We start from the raw sequence: 16,285 nt of genomic DNA, 5'->3' as shown, positions 1-16,285 counted from the left end.
GCCCAGGCTGCCTCGCACGTACTCGTTGCGGATTTTGTCAAGCCTGGTAACGCCGCACATCCACCTCAGCATCTTCATTTCGGCAACTTGAATGGTATGCACGTTCTTTTGCGTAACTGCCCACGTCTCGCTGCCATACATCAGTACGGGCCTTATGATACTTTTATATATCAAACCTTTCAGTTTGACCGGCATTCTTTTGTCACAGGTGACACCCGTTACTTCCCGCCACTTCAGCCATGCAGCGGCTATTCGGTGCTGAATGTTGCATTCTATATCCCCAGAAATGTGCATCATACCACCCAGATATTTGTACTGATCGCACATGGTGACTAGTTGCCCATCGATGGGTATCGGACTATCGTCGCGTGGGCTTGGTTCATTCAGGGATAAAAACTGGGTCTTGGCAACACTCAACACTAAGCCTCCGGCTTGCAACTGGTGTTTCCATGACAAAAGGGCGTTTTGTAGCTCACTACGGCTTTCAGCGCAAATGGCCACGTCGTCGGCGTATATAAATGTCCATTTTGCTGTATCTTGTGCCTCCTCGGTAAGTGAATCCAAAGCCAAGCAAAACAGGAAGGGGCTCAGTACTGAGCCTTGGTGAACGCCTTCCGTAACCGCTACTGGTTTCGTCTCACCCACCACTGTCCGCACCATCGATCGTGCATCCCTGTACATGTCGGCAATGATGTTGACATAGTGCTCGGGGACGTTCTTCTTGCGAAGGCTCCACCAGATTGTGGCCCTCGGGACACGATCAAATGCCTTTTCCATGTCCAGGAATGCAACGAACAAAGGTTTCTTTTTGGAGCGATATTCTTCAGCAATCGTACTTAGAGCAAACATGGGATCGGTAGTTGACAAGCCAGGTACGAAGCCATAGTGATGTTTTGATAGTGAGCACTCTGATCTTAACCGACTATCAATCACTCTCTCGTAAAGCTTCATAGTGTGGCTCAGAAGCTTGATGCCACGGTAGTTATTGCACTCGTACTTGCTTCCCTTTCCCTTGTAAATCGGAACTATAGTGCTCAATCTCCATGCCTCTGGCATTTTGGAAGAGAACAACACCTGATTAAAGAGATTGGTAAGCAGTAGGACTCCATGTTCTTGTAGGCATTTCCAAGCTTCCACCGGGATACCATCAGGGCCTACGGCTTTCTTGTTGGACATTCTTTGCAGCGCTTTCTTAACCTCGTGTGGCTGTATTGGAGGTATAAGACCTACATTTGCTACCATTTCCGGAAGCAGTGTAGCAGCTGGCGAAGGGTTTAGAAGTTGTTTATAATACTGATGCCAGGCTGTTATGACATCTCTATCCCTATATAACAAGTCACCATTGGGGCCCTTAATGGTTTTACACCTAGCAGGATCCTTTGTGCTCCGACATCGCTGTTTCGCGAGCTTGTAAATGGACTTCTGGCCTTCTTTTGTGTTTAACTGCCTGTAAAGGTTTTTCTGTGAGTTTGCCTGTTCGATGGCTATTACTTTTTTGGTACTCTTTTTTGCTATTTTGTATGCTTCTCGATCTTCAGGGGATTGAGAGGACTGCCAGGTTTTGAAGGCAATTTTCTTGGCATGAATGGCATTCTGTACGTCTTGTGTCCACCACCAAGTTTCTCTGTTATGTCTTCTTCCCCCTTTGGTGCGACCGAGAGTTTTATTTGCTGCAGTTATAATGGACTTGCTTAAGAGCTCCCAGGTGCTGTCAACATTTAAGGTATTGTCTACCTTAAGATTGGCCAGATGTTGACGGAACTCCGGGATTTTTTCACCTTTTAGGTTCCACCACTTGGTGAGCTCTGGAGTTTGTGTTGGTTTCTCCTTTGGTATTTTCTTAAAAGCCATGTCCATCACAACAATGCGGTGTTGTGGAGTGACACATTCTCCCGGAATAACCTTGCAGTTTGTAACCCGACTAATGCACGCTCGGTTTATTAAGATGTAGTCAATTTGCGATGATGTCTGACCGCTTTTGTACGTAATAAGGTGTTCTGGCTTCTTAGCAAAAAAGGAATTTACTATTGCGAGATCAAAAGCTGTGGCTGTTGCGAGGATGACCTTACCAGCGTCGTTTATTGTACCGTATGCGTGACCTCCGTGTACTCTTTCAAATGCACTGTTTGATTCTCCAATATGGCCATTTAGGTCACCTCCTATCAGGATGGTTTCCTTTGTAGGTATTTGCTGCAGTGTACCTTCTAGGGTGGCCCAGAATGTATCCTTCTCGTTTTGGCTACAATCCACCTGGGGAGCGTACGCCGAAATAACATTTAGGACTTCCCCTCCCACCAGTACTTTTAGAGATATAAGTCTGTCACTTATACGATTGATCTCTAGGATGTTGTTTAGGTGTTCTTCCTTAGCCGCAATTCCTACGCCGTTCCTTTTATGCTTAGCGCCTTCGTACATGAGCTTGTAGCCTTCCCCAATATTACGGGCTTTTGATCCAGCCCAGCGAGTTTCTTGTAAGCAGACAAAATCTACCATTCTGCGTTTAAAAAGTGAGGCAAGCTCCTTCGTCTTTCCAGTTAATGTTCCTACATTAAGAGTGGCGAAGCGGACCTTCAGGTTACAACTTTGGACTAGCGTCGTTAGCCGAGCCCGTCCATGACTCGGTAGCCCTAGCATACTATTCGCAGATGTAGGGCGATGTGTCTGCGCGTCGTTTTGCGGCGAAGCCCTATCCATCATACTCGATGCATTATGTAACCTTCTCATTTTCTTTTCTAGGAATTTGGCTATTTTTTGGGTTTATTAGTCCAGTACCGATTGCCATCTGACGTACCAAAACCTGCCTACACAAAGCAGGAAAATCCATGATTTTTAGGTGTTTAAATCTAAGAGAAACAGGTATTTCCACCTGTAAGCTGAAAGAGATGCCTGGTTATCCCGCCAGAGCTTCGGTCGCCAGAGCCTCGTTCGTTGGTCAGCAGGGTGCACCACGGGCAGGTGAGGATGGCATTTGGGATGGTAAAGATGGTGTTCCATACCCCTATTCACCCCCACTTAATAAACTAACATCATTTTAATAGGTAACAATCCTAAAAATGTAAATAGATGTCTCGACGACCCAGAACAGTACGCCTGGCGAAAAATGAAGAAAGAAGAAAGAATGAGAAGAGCCGACCCCAAATGATATGGGAAACGGCTAGGCGAAGAAGAAGAATCAAACTATATAGTATATACCTACAATATGAATTGCCAATGTTGAGTAATTAATTATTATTTTTTAGGAATCGAACTTCATTAAAAACGTAACATAAGTGGAAATATTGTCATTACGTTCGTAATAATAGGCTGCGAAATACCGTGTTGCGCGCGCTAAAGCGCGTCACAACCAAATCAACTTTCTGCAGTTATTTAATCTTTGGCCACAATAACTCCAATTTTATTGCACTTGGGCTCAGCACAAGCATGCAGAATACAAGGAAGGCACGGAGCGACGAGCGATACAGCCTCCTCGTCTCAAAGCTAGCACACGACTGCCGGCCACGCCTTTTTCGAGCGGTATATGCACGAAATGTTGAAAAATATTCGATTTCTTAAAAAAAAATTGATTGATTAACATTATTCTACGTTGCATTTGTAGTGTCGGCTAAAACATTTATTGACCGAAGCGAAGCGAAGGTCTACGTTTTGACTCGGGCATTTTGCTTTCGTATGTCCGGATGTTCTCCTCTACAGGTCGCAATTCTTAACCGATTCTCGTGAAATTTTGTGACCGAATTTTATGACTAAATAAATTTTTTTTTTCAATCCGGTTTTTGGAAATTTTTAAAAATGGCGGAGTCGTGATGCCTGGCGCCTAACCAAATAGTGGTATCGGTACCATACGAGTGTTTTCTTTTTGTGATATGTTTATAGATTAAATGGCCAAAAATTCAGAAAATTTATTTCGCTGGTTCCGGAGGTATTGAGATATTTAATTTTAACTAATTTTAATTTGAGAAGGAGTAGCTAAATTTCGTCAACCCATCTAAGAACTATTTGGCTCAGTTTGTAAACGTTCGCTTTTTCTGTTTGCACAGAGGGTCTGGGTTCGATCCCCAGTAATTGTATGCTGGGATATTATATCTTTTTGTATTCTTTTACACATAAATTTCGTATTGTTTTTTTTTAATTTACTATATTTAAAGCTCTTAGCACCATGTTATTTAAAGCTCTGCTCGCGAGGTCTACAGCTCACAGAGCCACTAGTTTTAGTTTAAAAATAACTTTAATTGAAAAAACCGTTTAGTAGAAATAGGCAAAGTTAGTCGCAAAACGGCCTATCGTAGTGTTCCTTTATTGGAAAAATTATAAGTCACAGGAAAAAAGTCAAACGTTACGAATGTTGTACACAAAACGTAGATTCATATATATTTTTTTACATAATTTTTTGTTGAACCGTTAATAAGATATATACTCTATAAAGTAGGAGTTTACGGCCAAAAACAGCGCGTAGCGCCTTAAATAGTCCAAATTACAGTGCACTGTTCACTCCTTTCACTCGCGTTTCGGGGGCCTTTGGTTTCGGAAGGCACACACGACACTGAGGGCGCAGAACTTCAAACTTTCGAGTTCTTTTAGAAGAGTCCGGGACGCACACGCGCCATGTGTGTCTAGCTCGGAGGCAGATCGCATTCTGCCGAGCGTTCCCGGATGATCGACGTGAGTTATGATTTTGGGAAGGGGAGGGTAGTTGGAAACTGCACATTGTCACAGTAACATAGTGATATAGTGGTATTTGTTTGGTCGCAGGACATGGAGACTGGAAGCCGGCGTGCGCTCCCTGTGGGCGCGCGTGGCGGGCGCGGGCGCGCGCGCGCTGCCGCTGGCCGGCGCGCTGCTGCGCGGCGCGGTGCCGGCGCCGGCCCGCGCGCATCTGCTGTCCGCGCTGGAGCTGCTGCCTGACCACGAGCTGCAGCGACCTGACACTAGGTAAGCAGGACGTGGAGACTGGAAGCCGGCGTGCGCTCCCTGTGGGCGCGCGTGGCGGGCGCGGGCGCGCGCGCGCTGCCGCTGGCCGGCGCGCTGCTGCGCGGCGCGGTGCCGGCGCCGGCCCGCGCGCATCTGCTGTCCGCGCTGGAGCTGCTGCCTGACCACGAGCTGCAGCGACCTGACACTAGGTAAGCAGGACGTGGAGACTGGAAGCCGGCGTGCGCTCCCTGTGGGCGCGCGTGGCGGGCGCGGGCGCGCGCGCGCTGCCGCTGGCCGGCGCGCTGCTGCGCGGCGCGGTGCCGGCGCCGGCCCGCGCGCATCTGCTGTCCGCGCTGGAGCTGCTGCCTGACCACGAGCTGCAGCGACCTGACACTAGGTAAGCAGGACGTGGAGACTGGAAGCCGGCGTGCGCTCCCTGTGGGCGCGCGTGGCGGGCGCGGGCGCGCGCGCGCTGCCGCTGGCCGGCGCGCTGCTGCGCGGCGCGGTGCCGGCGCCGGCCCGCGCGCATCTGCTGTCCGCGCTGGAGCTGCTGCCTGACCACGAGCTGCAGCGACCTGACACTAGGTAAGCAGGACGTGGAGACTGGAAGCCGGCGTGCGCTCCCTGTGGGCGCGCGTGGCGGGCGCGGGCGCGCGCGCGCTGCCGCTGGCCGGCGCGCTGCTGCGCGGCGCGGTGCCGGCGCCGGCCCGCGCGCATCTGCTGTCCGCGCTGGAGCTGCTGCCTGACCACGAGCTGCAGCGACCTGACACTAGGTAAGCAGGACGTGGAGACTGGAAGCCGGCGTGCGCTCCCTGTGGGCGCGCGTGGCGGGCGCGGGCGCGCGCGCGCTGCCGCTGGCCGGCGCGCTGCTGCGCGGCGCGGTGCCGGCGCCGGCCCGCGCGCATCTGCTGTCCGCGCTGGAGCTGCTGCCTGACCACGAGCTGCAGCGACCTGACACTAGGTAAGCAGGACGTGGAGACTGGAAGCCGGCGTGCGCTCCCTGTGGGCGCGCGTGGCGGGCGCGGGCGCGCGCGCGCTGCCGCTGGCCGGCGCGCTGCTGCGCGGCGCGGTGCCGGCGCCGGCCCGCGCGCATCTGCTGTCCGCGCTGGAGCTGCTGCCTGACCACGAGCTGCAGCGACCTGACACTAGGTAAGCAGGACGTGGAGACTGGAAGCCGGCGTGCGCTCCCTGTGGGCGCGCGTGGCGGGCGCGGGCGCGCGCGCGCTGCCGCTGGCCGGCGCGCTGCTGCGCGGCGCGGTGCCGGCGCCGGCCCGCGCGCATCTGCTGTCCGCGCTGGAGCTGCTGCCTGACCACGAGCTGCAGCGACCTGACACTAGGTAAGCAGGACGTGGAGACTGGAAGCCGGCGTGCGCTCCCTGTGGGCGCGCGTGGCGGGCGCGGGCGCGCGCGCGCTGCCGCTGGCCGGCGCGCTGCTGCGCGGCGCGGTGCCGGCGCCGGCCCGCGCGCATCTGCTGTCCGCGCTGGAGCTGCTGCCTGACCACGAGCTGCAGCGACCTGACACTAGGTAAGCAGGACGTGGAGACTGGAAGCCGGCGTGCGCTCCCTGTGGGCGCGCGTGGCGGGCGCGGGCGCGCGCGCGCTGCCGCTGGCCGGCGCGCTGCTGCGCGGCGCGGTGCCGGCGCCGGCCCGCGCGCATCTGCTGTCCGCGCTGGAGCTGCTGCCTGACCACGAGCTGCAGCGACCTGACACTAGGTAAGCAGGACGTGGAGACTGGAAGCCGGCGTGCGCTCCCTGTGGGCGCGCGTGGCGGGCGCGGGCGCGCGCGCGCTGCCGCTGGCCGGCGCGCTGCTGCGCGGCGCGGTGCCGGCGCCGGCCCGCGCGCATCTGCTGTCCGCGCTGGAGCTGCTGCCTGACCACGAGCTGCAGCGACCTGACACTAGGTAAGCAGGACGTGGAGACTGGAAGCCGGCGTGCGCTCCCTGTGGGCGCGCGTGGCGGGCGCGGGCGCGCGCGCGCTGCCGCTGGCCGGCGCGCTGCTGCGCGGCGCGGTGCCGGCGCCGGCCCGCGCGCATCTGCTGTCCGCGCTGGAGCTGCTGCCTGACCACGAGCTGCAGCGACCTGACACTAGGTAAGCAGGACGTGGAGACTGGAAGCCGGCGTGCGCTCCCTGTGGGCGCGCGTGGCGGGCGCGGGCGCGCGCGCGCTGCCGCTGGCCGGCGCGCTGCTGCGCGGCGCGGTGCCGGCGCCGGCCCGCGCGCATCTGCTGTCCGCGCTGGAGCTGCTGCCTGACCACGAGCTGCAGCGACCTGACACTAGGTAAGCAGGACGTGGAGACTGGAAGCCGGCGTGCGCTCCCTGTGGGCGCGCGTGGCGGGCGCGGGCGCGCGCGCGCTGCCGCTGGCCGGCGCGCTGCTGCGCGGCGCGGTGCCGGCGCCGGCCCGCGCGCATCTGCTGTCCGCGCTGGAGCTGCTGCCTGACCACGAGCTGCAGCGACCTGACACTAGGTAAGCAGGACGTGGAGACTGGAAGCCGGCGTGCGCTCCCTGTGGGCGCGCGTGGCGGGCGCGGGCGCGCGCGCGCTGCCGCTGGCCGGCGCGCTGCTGCGCGGCGCGGTGCCGGCGCCGGCCCGCGCGCATCTGCTGTCCGCGCTGGAGCTGCTGCCTGACCACGAGCTGCAGCGACCTGACACTAGGTAAGCAGGACGTGGAGACTGGAAGCCGGCGTGCGCTCCCTGTGGGCGCGCGTGGCGGGCGCGGGCGCGCGCGCGCTGCCGCTGGCCGGCGCGCTGCTGCGCGGCGCGGTGCCGGCGCCGGCCCGCGCGCATCTGCTGTCCGCGCTGGAGCTGCTGCCTGACCACGAGCTGCAGCGACCTGACACTAGGTAAGCAGGACGTGGAGACTGGAAGCCGGCGTGCGCTCCCTGTGGGCGCGCGTGGCGGGCGTGGGCGCGCGCGCGCTGCCGCTGGCCGGCGCGCTGCTGCGCGGCGCGGTGCCGGCGCCGGCCCGCGCGCATCTGCTGTCCGCGCTGGAGCTGCTGCCTGATCACGAACTACAACGACCTGATACAAGGTAAAGCTAAACCTATTTCAATTACACGTGTATTGCTGGAGTAAAAAAAGTTACAATAATAATTTACTTTACTAATCTGTAATTTCCTATACAGCGAAGAAGTGCAGAACATTCTGGAGTGCTTCGTACAAATGGCGGCAGCCGGCGGGCGAGAACGAGACCGTGACTCGGCACTACAACACCGAGTGGCGGCACTCATGCGCCGCGTCGCTGCGCATAGCCCGCCTCGCACGCAGTAAGTCATACTCATCTTATTGTCAGGCCAAAATATGTGTGGTTAAATAATCTTTTCACTTCTCATGCTCAAAAAGTGCACCTTTATGACGTGCGTAGACGACATAAAATCGCATTTTATGCTCTAGAGCATAAAAGTAAAATTTTCTTCTAAAACTAAGGTAATCGGTCTCAACAGCCAAACAGTTAAAACATATTGCACAATTTTACTGAGCAATAAAATTGTGTAGATGACAAAGCTTGTTATATTATTTTATTTTTGCTACAATTTATTAAAAATCCGTATTTTCTGTCATTAAATTTAGTAAATCACATAAAATTGGAGTCGATTATCGTTCAAAAATACTCCGAAATGTTTGACTTGGCAGAAAACCAAGCGTCTGAAACTCTGATCACATGTTGAAAATTAAAAAAAAAATTAAGAAGTTAGTTGGCGGGAATTGGTTATGTATTATGTTCTTTCGCTTTACGACAATTTCGTGGTGTAAATTGCCGTGAAAAATATAATTTTATTTTCCTCGCAATCGAAGTGAAAAGCAGAGTGTACAACAAGGGCATAAATGTCCATTTTTACCCTCGTCTACTATTTTGGTCTTCGCTTCGCTCAGACCTAAAATTGCCTCGAGTAAAAATGGGTCACTTTATGCCCTTGTTGTACAATCTACTATTTCATATCTCATGCTCTGAAAGTGGGTCGTTGTTGTTCTAAAAGGTGCGCAGAAAGTGATACGTTTATGCTCTAGCGCAGAAAAGTGGTGTACTCCTCTGCGCCCCGTCCCACGAACAACTGGGTGGAAACAAAATGGAAAAATAGTGTCTTTATTTCCTCGCCTGGAACAATTGGTAACTGTTTAATTTTACTAATCCCACGTTTATCCTTTTTTTATAAAAAATGATGTAAGTAAATTGTGAAAAAACAATTTATTTTTGATTTCATTCGTTGAATTCTATTTACTCGATTTCATAAGACGGAAACCAAAAGGAATACACCAAAAATATTTTTTTAAACCTTACACTTGCGTAAATGAGCAAAGGCAGAATCTTATACAGCCACAGTTAAACGTTTGTACGATATTAAATTGGTTTTTAAAGTTATTTAGCACTATATTCATGAAAATAAAATAAAATACAAGATAAAATTAAATTGTTATGTAATATTTAAAATACTTTTATTATGTTATATTACGTGGTGCGGCGCACCAAGGTCGCGGTGCGGTCCGGTAATCTGTTGCGGCTTTTAGGTAGCTAACACACTATCGCACCGCACCAAGGTCATTGTGGGACGCACCCATAAGAGAGAGAGAGAAAGCGATATCGCTTTCTCCCTCTTACTTATGGGTGCGTCCCACAATGACCTTGGTGCGGTGCGATAGTGTGTTAGCTACTTTAGAACGAAAAAGTATAAAATTAAAAAGTAAGAGGCAATCCCGCTCATTTTCATACTATAATGAACAAATCATTATTTAAAAAATGTGTGTTTTCGTAAATATTGCAATCTAAATGATTTTCGCTAGGGGTCTTCACACATGTAAAGTCTCCGATTGCAAGTAAGTCCTAAGGAAAAAAATCATGGCCGTAGGTCTATTAGGTACTTCAATTACTGATTTTGCGAAATTGCCTTGTCTTGTTTGGTTTCCTCGCATTCGATATGAAAAGTAGAGTGTTTAACTCGGGTGAAAGGCACCCATTTCTGTCGAGGTAGTTTGGCGCTCGAACGCAGTGAGAGCGCCAATAGTCCGAGTTAACCCTTGGTTAACAATCTACTATTATTTTTAAAACAATAAATAATAATAAACAGGCGATTTTATTATTAAGTAAAACCTTGTTGACTGTTTGGACTTGGTGTTTGATAGTAAATAATTATGTTCATACAAAAATAAGTCATAAACAAATGCAATAAAATTTTCAATTTGCACTTCAGCTTATATTTGTACTGTCATATATTAGACACATTGTACAGAACTATAGATTTTACACTGACTTTATTGAGAGCTACAACATTGTTTTGTAACAGTGGATCCCTGAGCGCACTGGGCGAGGAGCCCGGCGCGGCGCCCGCCTCGGCCGCGCCGCCGCCGCAAGCAATGATGGCGCTGCAACGGAGAGACCCTCCTGACGATTTACACATATATATACAGGTAATTTACCGGTACTTTACATAACTTGAAGAGTTTTGATTATTTTTATTTATGCATTTTAAAATTCCCATTTTTCTTTTCAAAAGATGATTGTAGTTTTATATAGTATTTCTGTATTTTTTCCTGCCATTTCACTACGTTCAAAGTGTTATCATTTTCTGTTTGATACAGGAAATCGACCAATGGGGCAGCCGTCGTGGCGGCGCTTGGGGCGGGCCGGGCGCCGCCACCGCGCTGCTGCGCGCGCTGGCGCCGCTGTGCGCCGCGCCCGGCGCCGTGACGAGGACGGCCGCGCTGGGCCTGCTCACCAAGCTGCTGCCGGCTGTCCCTGACCCTACACCCGGTAACTCATTTAACATGCGATCATTTACTAAAGTATTCTCTTCTTTTTTTTGTTTTTTAGTGACATGTATGTAGTACCCCCCTAAAGGTACTTTTGACCGAGTGAACGCGAAGCATTTCCTTTCAGCTCGATCATAAATGCTTTCGCTTGTTTCACTAGTCTACTATTCTCCTCTGTGGTTTCTAAGCGGTGGCCATATTTTTATGTCCGAGACGAACGGACTAATGAGATGAATACGGCGAAACAATAAATCCTTTTTGGCAGTTTAGCTACTAAAACGGCTGCCGTTCAGAAGACTAATTCCAAACAAACTTCCAGGTCTAGACGCCATCATGGAATGCTTGGACTCATCACTTCCAGAAGTCGCGCAGTCCGTGATCGACAAGCTGCCGGAGCTGGTCGTCGGCATGCAGGAGCACGCCGCGAAAGTGCTACTCAAGGTATTCATACCTTATGTTTATCTCTCTCTTCCCTTCATTGTCGTATCCGACAATGGCAACTCCATCAACAATTCTTATCCGGATTATGAAATGCACTAATGTGTTTGTTTGTCGTTATGTTTATATTACTACTTCTACTGGATGGAGCATACCCTTCCCTTACTAACTTAATGAGATTCTGGTGTAGTTGATAACTAACGTTCGGTTCGATCACGATATTCCTACATTCAAAAGGCGGGTGAATGTTTTTTTTTTTTTTTTGTGTAATTGAGTAATTGATTTGAGTCAAACGGTCCTCGCTATAGATACGGGCGGCCGTTTGCTCTTTGTTTCAGTAAGAGCTGTATCGGTAGTGGATTGCGGTGTTTGTTTAGTGGGGCGGGTGAATGTAAAATACAGCCAAACACCCAGCGAGGGCAAGCGGAGTCACATTTTACTTTACATTTACTAACAAATTATACATTGTCGAGCCTTAAGGACTCCTAAATCTCACGTTGGATTGGAGTTTTTTTTACTTGCCACCAGCCCCTAAAATCCGCCTGATATTAGCTGTACTATACTATACATCAAATTGTACTTATATGTAGGTGGGTAAACTAATATGATGTTATTGTCAGGTGTTCAACCTGGGCGTGCGCAGCCGCCTGCCCGTCGAGACCAGCCTGGCGCGCTCCGTGGCCGCCATCAACCTGCAGCGAGGCTGCTGAACACCGAACACCAACTCCATACACAAACACCTCCTGATCAATGGTGGACCTTATGTTTTTGTAATAAGGTTTATGATTTGTCAGTTAACCCTTTGAACGCCTGTCGTGTGCGGCGCATCATCGTGAACCTTGTTGGAATGGACGGAGGTTGATCCCAATGGCTATAGCCGCGCGCGACGTCACGTCTTTGGCGGTCGAGGGAATAGTCCAATAAAGTCCAATATTGTACACGCGGAAAGAAATTAAAAGCCATTTTTACAACAATGATGACCCATAAAATGATATCAATTTATCCTCAACTTGCTTGTAAATAAATGTAACGAAAATGTTACAGAACATTAGGTGTGATAAGAATATAATTGTTGTAAAATAAAGTCTCTTAGAATACATTTCATTGTTTTATTTATATAAATAACATTTACTTTATAAAATCTCATTATACAAAATTCTTTGTACAAACAAAATATATGCCATACCACTTTCAATCAAAAATAGATGAAATAAATTAATACCAAGCACAGAATCGAACCTGCACTCCCAAGGGGCTGTCCATAAATTACGTCATCGATTTTTGACGATTCTCGACCCCCCCCCCCTAACATCATCCAAAAATCATGCTTCAAATGACCCCGTTTCCTCCTACTTCATGCTACCATCATCCGATGTCCAGACCCCCCCCCCCTAATTTGAAATGACGTAATTTATGAATAGCCCCCAAGCTTAGAATACTGAAGAGTCCACTACACAACACTCTGATCACCAGTCGTTTGAGCCCAGGTCTTGGAACAACTTGTCTTTGATCTTAGGCCGAGGGTCTTCTTTGATTTTGGTGTCCACAACTCCCACTTGCCCAAGAATGTATTCCAGTTCTGTAATAAAGGAATCATTGTAAAGTTTAATCTTGCGAAGTCTTAGGTCATGACTACAATACAATAGGTTTAGAGTAGTCCAGGACAGTATACTGAGTTCCGAGAACGTAATAAAAGCCAACACTAGTGTTCAAAATATTTCGGCAGTTTGAGAAGTCAAAAATATGGGATGATTGTGAACCAGAACAACATGATTTAGAATAAAAAAACCAAAATTAGTCTTTAAAACTTTTTGGCCGTTTGAGGGTTCAAAGTCTTGTGATGTCTAGGACATGCATAACTACAATAATCAGACTTGGGATTAGCATAATTTACATCCAAGACAAAACATAACTACAAGATTGTAAAATAGCTCAGTACAGGGGCAAAAGATGGATCACATACAGACAAGTTGAGGTGAACTCTTACCATCACATGTGAGTCCAGTGCCTCTTAGCTCATGTGGCCCCACAAACTGCTTTTTCATGTCCCCCTCGAAGTACACAAACACGCTGGGCAGGTTCCGCTCAGGGAAGTTGGGGATGCATGTCTGCGCTATTGCTTTCAGGAACTTTGTGTACGGGTACTTGGCTGCTAGCTCTCTGAGGTGCTGGTTTATGAGGGCACACTGCTGGATACTGAAAAAAATACATAAATTACGTATACTCTGTTCAAATAGATTTAAAGAATAACTTTACTCTCCATAAGCTTTTATGAGAATTTAGAATAGATTATAATTAACCAATAATAAGTTTTAAAAAGAAAATAATCTTAACACATTCAGTGGCGGTACTTGTCAATTAAATTTAAACTAAGATGTAGCAGTACTGCTATGACCGTAAGTACCACCACCAAACGTGTTAAGGTTGTTTTCATTATCCAGAATTAAATTGGAGATTATTAGCTCACTCTACCCGACTCTGTTATTCTTTGCCATTATGTAAAACTCACCCCTGTTTGTATAAGTGGATGACCACCCAAATGCCTTCCCCAGCCTTGTTGACCTCCTGCACATAGTCTTGCCCCGACACCTCCCGTACATCCCCAAACTTTGGCTTCTCTGCTAACCGTTTTAGCTCCGCAATGCGCTTCCTTCTGTATTCTTCTAATACTGCTTCATCTTCAGAGTCCTCTAGCTCATCTAGTCCGTCTAGGTCCAACTCTGATAACTGCTTATCCTCTGTAAAATATCAGTATAGGTGACGTTTTCGTAATAAGTTTCGTAAGTACAAAGAGTAACATGGGATAATATGTGACGTTCCACGGGAAAAGGTACCTTATGAGGGTTTCTAGTTTCGGAGATATGAAATGTTTTGTAAAGAGGTGAAAAAATGCTCAATTTTTTTTTATTTTGTGATCTGAAACCTTAATGCGTAACGTTTGTTTACCTGTTTTTATTTTTGTTATAAGTTAGTTATAAGCTTAGTAATGTCTTCTCAGAGTTTAGTAGAAAAGGTACCTTATGGAAAAAAGATTGAAAATTCCCAAAAAAAACTAGTCAATACGGGAAAAGAAGGTTGGTAGAGAACTGTATTAGCATTCTGCAAAACTAATTTGATAATTTCAGTTCTGGTTGGGGCGCCTCGCAAATATTATAACCGTACATAGACCGACATCACAAATCCAAGTAGCCTGCTATTATACCAAAGTTACTCTCGTCAAGTCTTTCTTAACTAGAATAATCTTCATTTGGTTTGGTCGCATGCAGTAAATCAGCCATTGGTTTGCTGAAAAATGCCAATACCCGACGCATTACCTTATGGAATATCTGAGGTAATTGAACCTCAATGCCGCTTATCTTCAATAGCAACCGAAATATATTATTGATAAGAAATAGACGATTTATACCATCTTAACCCCAAAATATTATTAGTTTATCCTAACTGTTCCATCATCATCATGCCTCATCATGTAACTTAATCACAAGGTACCTTTTCATTACATACAAATTATTGGTCTTTTTAAGATTATTATGACGAAGAACTAATTAAATTTGGGGCAGTTTAATGTAAATTAATATTTTCTATTCATAAAAGATAAACTGTAATATGATTGATATTTTGTAGTGATGTATTATTAGATTTATTTCCATAAGGTACCTTTTCGTAAATGTATGGAGCAAATACTGTTATTGTTATGTAAGTTTAAAGTGGCATAAGGGGTTAAATATAGTATTTAGTTGGGGTTTTAGGATTTATTTCATTTGAATGACAGAATTTCTTTCATATGTGCTCAGAAAAATTGATTGTGTGTCACATTAAAAGTAAAAATATTCAATTTTGTGATTTTATATGAAAAAGTCAGAAAATACATTTTCACCTCTAAATCGGTATTGTTTTTTGCTTAAACTGTCTGTCAGTGTCGTTTTCTAATAGATAAAATTTAAATCTTGAGAGCTCATTGCAATCAATCGTGAAAATGAAATAAAACTTTATTTTCAAGAGATTGGTTAGTATACACATAAATCAGTCGATATCAAAAGTTTCTATTTGCATTACAGAACAAGTCGCAATATTTTTTTAATCTCAGATATATAAGGCATTATTATTTGTAGTCAACTATGTAACTTACTTCAGGAACATAGTTTTTTAGGCGGCTAAACTTAAAACTTCTCTATCGTAAAGTTGCTCATTTCACAACATTATTTTCAAAAAATCATATCTCTGTAACTACGCAACCTAGAAGGTTGATCTATTGTGTTATCGATAGCTTATTTATTGTAGATTACTGGGGTATGCATAACTCCATACCCGCCATAAGGTACCTTTGACCGTGGGACGTCACATATAACTGCCCCAAGGATTTCGTGCTTAACCCACAACTATGGTCAGTCATTTATAACGTTACAATTACGTTGGCGAGTAAATCACGTCTGTGAAAGTCTCATACAGTTATAATTTATGGTAATATGCACCAGTTGTGACTAACCTAAAACTCCTAAAAGTATAGAGTATGAAACACTTACTTTCTTGCTGTTTTTGCTGTATCGTTTGTTCGATCATGTTAACGATATCATCTTCTGTGACTTCCTTTTCTTTTTGTGGAATAATACCCTTTGCACGCAGCACATCGTTCCATTCTGTATCCTCATTTGGGTTCTATAAATAAACATTGTTTTACGATTCAACTGCAACGTAATATAATAAACAGCAGTTGAGAAAGAAAGCTAATGCTGTACTTTACCTGCATTGTGAATTGTTTTAGTTGTTTTTGTCTGAAATAAGCAGTGTTTATTTATTGAATAATTCAATACCAAGAAATCTGACACCAGACGGCTGACTCAATTTGATAAGGCGTTTTACCATGATAGGTTAACTCAAATCGAGTATTAAGATCTGTGATTAAGATTCAAGAGTCAAGAATTTTCAATTTCAAGCATTCAAGACTAGAGCAAGGAAAGAATCGTATGTTAGTGACACAAAGGCACAGATAATTGTACCTTTTTTATGCTAGTTTGTTATGTATTAACGGGACTAGGCTATGGGACTAGGATTGCACAAGAAACTCACTAATGGTTACATTTTGAAATACGCCTTACAAATCCATAGACAAATAATATTTGACGTTTATGTTTTTATTCAGGGCCTCGTTTCATAATCAACATAGAACCTAGTCAGTTATAATATTTTATTAATTTTAAT

General features: G+C 47.2%; 2 protein-coding genes across 2 annotated transcripts in view; one reads left to right on the top strand and one right to left on the bottom strand.

The window, feature by feature from the left end:
- The window catches only part of LOC134799675 (uncharacterized), a 70,769-nt gene extending 58,934 nt beyond the window's left edge, over nucleotides 1–11,835 (top strand). The window contains 14 exon segments of the mRNA XM_063772114.1: nucleotides 4,747–4,926; nucleotides 5,123–5,302; nucleotides 5,499–5,678; nucleotides 5,875–6,054; nucleotides 6,251–6,430; nucleotides 6,627–6,806; nucleotides 7,003–7,182; nucleotides 7,379–7,558; nucleotides 7,755–7,934; nucleotides 8,029–8,169; nucleotides 10,183–10,306; nucleotides 10,478–10,649; nucleotides 10,968–11,089; nucleotides 11,707–11,835. Coding sequence (XP_063628184.1) covers nucleotides 4,747–4,926; nucleotides 5,123–5,302; nucleotides 5,499–5,678; nucleotides 5,875–6,054; nucleotides 6,251–6,430; nucleotides 6,627–6,806; nucleotides 7,003–7,182; nucleotides 7,379–7,558; nucleotides 7,755–7,934; nucleotides 8,029–8,169; nucleotides 10,183–10,306; nucleotides 10,478–10,649; nucleotides 10,968–11,089; nucleotides 11,707–11,796 — 2,269 coding nt within the window. The 3' untranslated portion in view covers nucleotides 11,797–11,835.
- A 680-nt stretch (nucleotides 11,836–12,515) lies between these two features.
- Nucleotides 12,516–15,964, bottom strand: LOC134799351 (viral IAP-associated factor homolog). Its single transcript, XM_063771760.1, has 5 exons — nucleotides 15,828–15,964; nucleotides 15,610–15,742; nucleotides 13,596–13,824; nucleotides 13,074–13,282; nucleotides 12,516–12,665 (listed from the first exon to the last, which is right to left on the bottom strand). The coding sequence occupies exons 1-5, from the start codon at nucleotides 15,831–15,833 to the stop codon at nucleotides 12,553–12,555; spliced, it is 690 nt and encodes a 229-aa protein (XP_063627830.1). The 5' UTR covers nucleotides 15,834–15,964; the 3' UTR covers nucleotides 12,516–12,552.
- Nucleotides 15,965–16,285: the final 321 nt, after the last annotated feature.

Source organism: Cydia splendana, chromosome 18 (assembly GCF_910591565.1).
Source record: "Cydia splendana chromosome 18, ilCydSple1.2, whole genome shotgun sequence".
NCBI classification, from domain to species: domain Eukaryota; kingdom Metazoa; phylum Arthropoda; class Insecta; order Lepidoptera; family Tortricidae; genus Cydia; species Cydia splendana.
Note: the sequence above shows the minus strand (reverse complement) of the source record. Positions and strands in the feature narration are given on the sequence as shown.

Excerpts from the sequence above, each read along its gene's own strand:
- LOC134799351 (XM_063771760.1), bottom strand. Across the intron at positions 13,825-15,609 it reads ACAGCAAAAACAGCAAGAAA|AGGATAAGCAGTTATCAGAG; the intron begins GTAAGTGTTTCA and ends GATATTTTACAG. Across the intron at positions 13,283-13,595 it reads ATCCACTTATACAAACAGGG|TATCCAGCAGTGTGCCCTCA; the intron begins GTGAGTTTTACA and ends TATTTTTTTCAG.